General features: G+C 53.7%; 1 protein-coding gene across 1 annotated transcript in view; it reads right to left on the reverse strand.

The window, feature by feature from the left end:
* LOC104521953 (clustered mitochondria protein homolog) overlaps positions 1–3,159 on the reverse strand; it is a gene marked incomplete at both ends in the record, with an annotated part of 3,377 nt that extends 218 nt beyond the window's left edge. The window contains 4 exons of the mRNA XM_010164101.1: positions 574–701; positions 882–1,025; positions 1,187–1,358; positions 2,963–3,159. Of these exons, the coding sequence (XP_010162403.1) occupies positions 574–701; positions 882–1,025; positions 1,187–1,358; positions 2,963–3,159 (641 nt within the window). The remainder of the gene's footprint in view (positions 1–573; positions 702–881; positions 1,026–1,186; positions 1,359–2,962) is intronic.
* Between the last annotated feature and the right edge of the window lie 308 nt (positions 3,160–3,467).

Consider the following 3,467-nt stretch of genomic DNA (forward strand, 5'->3'; position numbering starts at 1 on the left):
ATGCCAGATTCCTTTTACCTGCCACCCTTGCTTGGTTCCAGAAACAGAGCTTACAAAAAAACCTGGTCTCAAGAGCACAGCTTCCTCGAGCTGTCTGCAGTCCACTGAGCTGCCTCAGTTTGCTGCCTTTCACATCGTGAGACACGGGTACAAACAGACACCCGGGGCCTCTGGGCTGCACAGGGCATGGATTTCTTGCTGTACTGGTTTTCAAATGGCAGCTTCTAAACCGGAATCCAAGTGGGAGGGTATGGGAAAGCCAAGGGTAGCCTGTAGTGATCTGCAGATCCTGTCTCCAGGACTTTGCAGAGCAATGCTGCTCTCCCTCCCCTGCCACCCCTCCCAACAAGATTGGCCATTTTACGCTCTGCAGAGGTCCTGACTCTGTGTCCAGTGTTTTGCACACAAGCTCTTGGACTTTATTCTTTTGGCTAAGCAGTGCTACTCCAGCACTTATTAAGCATCAAGTAGAGCAAATCCCAAAGTCCACTTCAGTGCAGCTTTCAATCCCCGAACACCAGTTTGCTGCAAGGAATGTGCCAATAGCTGTTTTAATGACCAGGAGAACTCTACCTTCCAGTCTCTGTTCTGGGGCTGAAGGGCACACAGGGGTCTCTCTTTGCTACCTGGCAGGATATGTTCAGGAGGGGTGCAGTCGATTTGTTCCATTTCGGTGCCTTTCTTCTTCCGTTTTCCACTGTCTAGAATAGACAGAGATAGAATGTCAGGGCTGAAAAACACAGCATTCCCTCCTCACAGAGGAACACAGAAGTGCTCTGAGTGTTTCTCTGCACTCCTGAATGATGTGGGACAAGTGATTGTTATGATGGAGTCGGGAATGAAAACACTGACCACACCAGAGAAGCCTTTTTGCCCCGTACCTCCCAGGTCTCCTTCAGTGAAGACACTCAGGAAGGACAATGAATTACAGTCCACACCATTGAAAGCATCTGATGGGTCCAGACTCTTCAGAAGGTCCCGAATGTGACGCACATGTATCCTGGCTTCTCGCACCGTGTACGGCTCTGAAGAGCAAAAAGGGAGGAAAGAAACTGGAATCACACAGTTCTTACTCCTTCAGCACTCGGGTCTCGAAAAGGAGCCCCAGGACAGGGCTGCCAGGTGGCCAAAACCACTCCCTGTGAAAACCCTCTCTCATTCCCTCCCGAAGTCTGAAGGAACTTGCCTTCCACCACTTTCAGCAGCGAGCCCTCCTGCAGTCCTTCAATAGTTTTCAGCTCAGCAAAGTTATCGAGGACATTGCCATCCAGCTGCAGAGAGAAGCAAGTCCGATGGCAGGTATCCTCGCGGTCCATCAAAACTTGGTGGATCTCTTGCACCATCTCTTGAGGAGAGACCTTAAGAAGGGAAGAACCCGGACAGTTATCTCGGTTCTTACACATGTCCTTGCCAAACTTTGTCCCTCTGCTGCTGAATCAAACACTTTTTGTAACTCTCCAGGCTTGGAAAGGCAGACTCAAGCTCTCCCTCCCAGAAGATCACTTCTGTCCCTGCTGGGAGAGCACTGTCACCTCTGACAGGGTCGGCCACCCCAGCTCCACCCCACAGGCCTTGGCACCCAGAGGTGCCACAGCCTGGTACTGCGCAAAGCACTCCACATAGGACAGAGGTGGCAGAGAGGGCAGCGAAGGAACAGAAGGTGGTGGGGGAAACCAAGGGCTCTTCCTTTATCCGTTCACACTGTGCACTCGTGGTGAGGCTTTGAGTGATGCACATGGAAAACAGACCATTTCCTCCACCTGATCTGCCACAGTACCCGCGGCGCCGTGCAGCACATCCACGCCAGTGCCACACCTCTAGGCACGCTGCCTGCGAGCACGAGCTCCCATGAGGCAAGAAACCGCCCCGGCCTGTGCACCAGGGCTGCTCTCCTACCTCCCTGCTCCGGCTCCAGCACCACTGACACTGCTCTCAAGCCAGGAGGACTCCGTGTAGTTTACATAAGCTGCTGTAAACACCATGGCCTGCTATTATTAGCCTATTAAAACTAACAGCCAAGGCGATTTAAAGGAGAAAAAAAACCTGGGCTAAGATACAGCTAGTTCCACAGGGGATGTAATATCACTGCAATCTCTGCTACTCTTGGGGAGATAAGACTTCCCACTGGGTTTAGACTCCAGATGCCTCTCCCCAAAATTAGAGACACTTCATTCAAATGGCTTCCAGTGAAGTATTAAGCTAAATCAGAGTATCAGCTAGACATGTCAATGCCCATCCTGATCTGGCAGCACATGTCACTGTCCATATGACACACGGAGAATTCTCTGTGCAGAGAGGGAGTAGCGACTGCATCGTTCCCTTGATCTTCACACTGGTTCTCGAGCTCCCTGGGCTGCGCTAGCGGCTGTCACTGTCTCAAACCCAGGTTAAGCCAAAGGAGCATCGTGCCAAAACCACTGGGCAAGCACGGGATTGTCCCTTCCTGAGCCAGAAATCATGTTTGCACATCCCTCCAGTAAAACAGCCCAGAAGCGGGAAGGCCATTTCTGCCGTGCCCAGCTCCACATTTGAGCCCCTCTGCGACGGACAAGGAGCAGCTACACCTCAGCTAATTCCCCCTCCTCTTGCTCCACACCTGGGACCTGGAGCAAAACACCCTCCCCTGGCCTAGGCAGGCCTGGGCCAGACAGCCTGCTGCTCATGCCTCCTCTTCCTTCCTTTTCCTCCAGAAGCCACTGGTCAGTCAGCCTCTCCCCTGCACCCTCCATGCTTTGCTGCCTCCTTCCCCACTTTATCTCATCAGAGGAGGGACAAGTCAGGGAGCTGTGAGCAGCCTGAAGGTACTGTCCAGGCCATGGGGGCTAACAGGGGCCTTCCAGTCCCCTGTCCCCTTCCCTGCCTGGCTAAAAGGACAGTGCTGTGTGTGCCCTGGCTCAACTGCTTCCCTCCACCTCCTCCAGTGCCACCTCCATTCCCCACCCCGGCCAGCGAAGGGAGGTACCTGCAGGGAGAAGGGCTCTATCCCTGGTGCACAGATCTTGACAGTGAATCCTGTGTCCTGTATGACAATGACCTCCTGGTCGTTCCCATCTTCTCCCGGGTCAGTCTCCTCGTGGCCGTTCTGTCTGGCCTCCTTCTCACCCTTGAGGCTCTCGTGCGGGCCGCTGCCATTCATCAGTGCCACGCCAGACGGGTGCTCTGGGTGAGAAGAGAGGGGTTTAGACACGGTCTGAGCAAATGGGTGGTCCTCTCCAAATGGCTGGAGAGCCTGGATCACACATCACAACCGTCCCCTGGCCAACCCAAGCGAACCAGGGGTTAAAAGGCAGCAAGCATTTTATTCTGCACTTGGTGTTTACTAGACATAGACGTGCCAGGCCCTTCCCCTCACACCAGCATTACGCGCTCTCGCTCCCTTGTGGGGTTTACACCTTCCACAAACCATGTGCGCAGAGGGGAGGGAAGGAGAGCAGGAAGGATGGGTCACCGTACAACATATTCAGCTT

This window comes from Antrostomus carolinensis, unplaced genomic scaffold (assembly GCF_000700745.2).
Source record: "Antrostomus carolinensis isolate BGI_N321 unplaced genomic scaffold, ASM70074v2 scaffold22003, whole genome shotgun sequence".
Classification (NCBI taxonomy): Eukaryota; Metazoa; Chordata; class Aves; order Caprimulgiformes; family Caprimulgidae; genus Antrostomus; species Antrostomus carolinensis.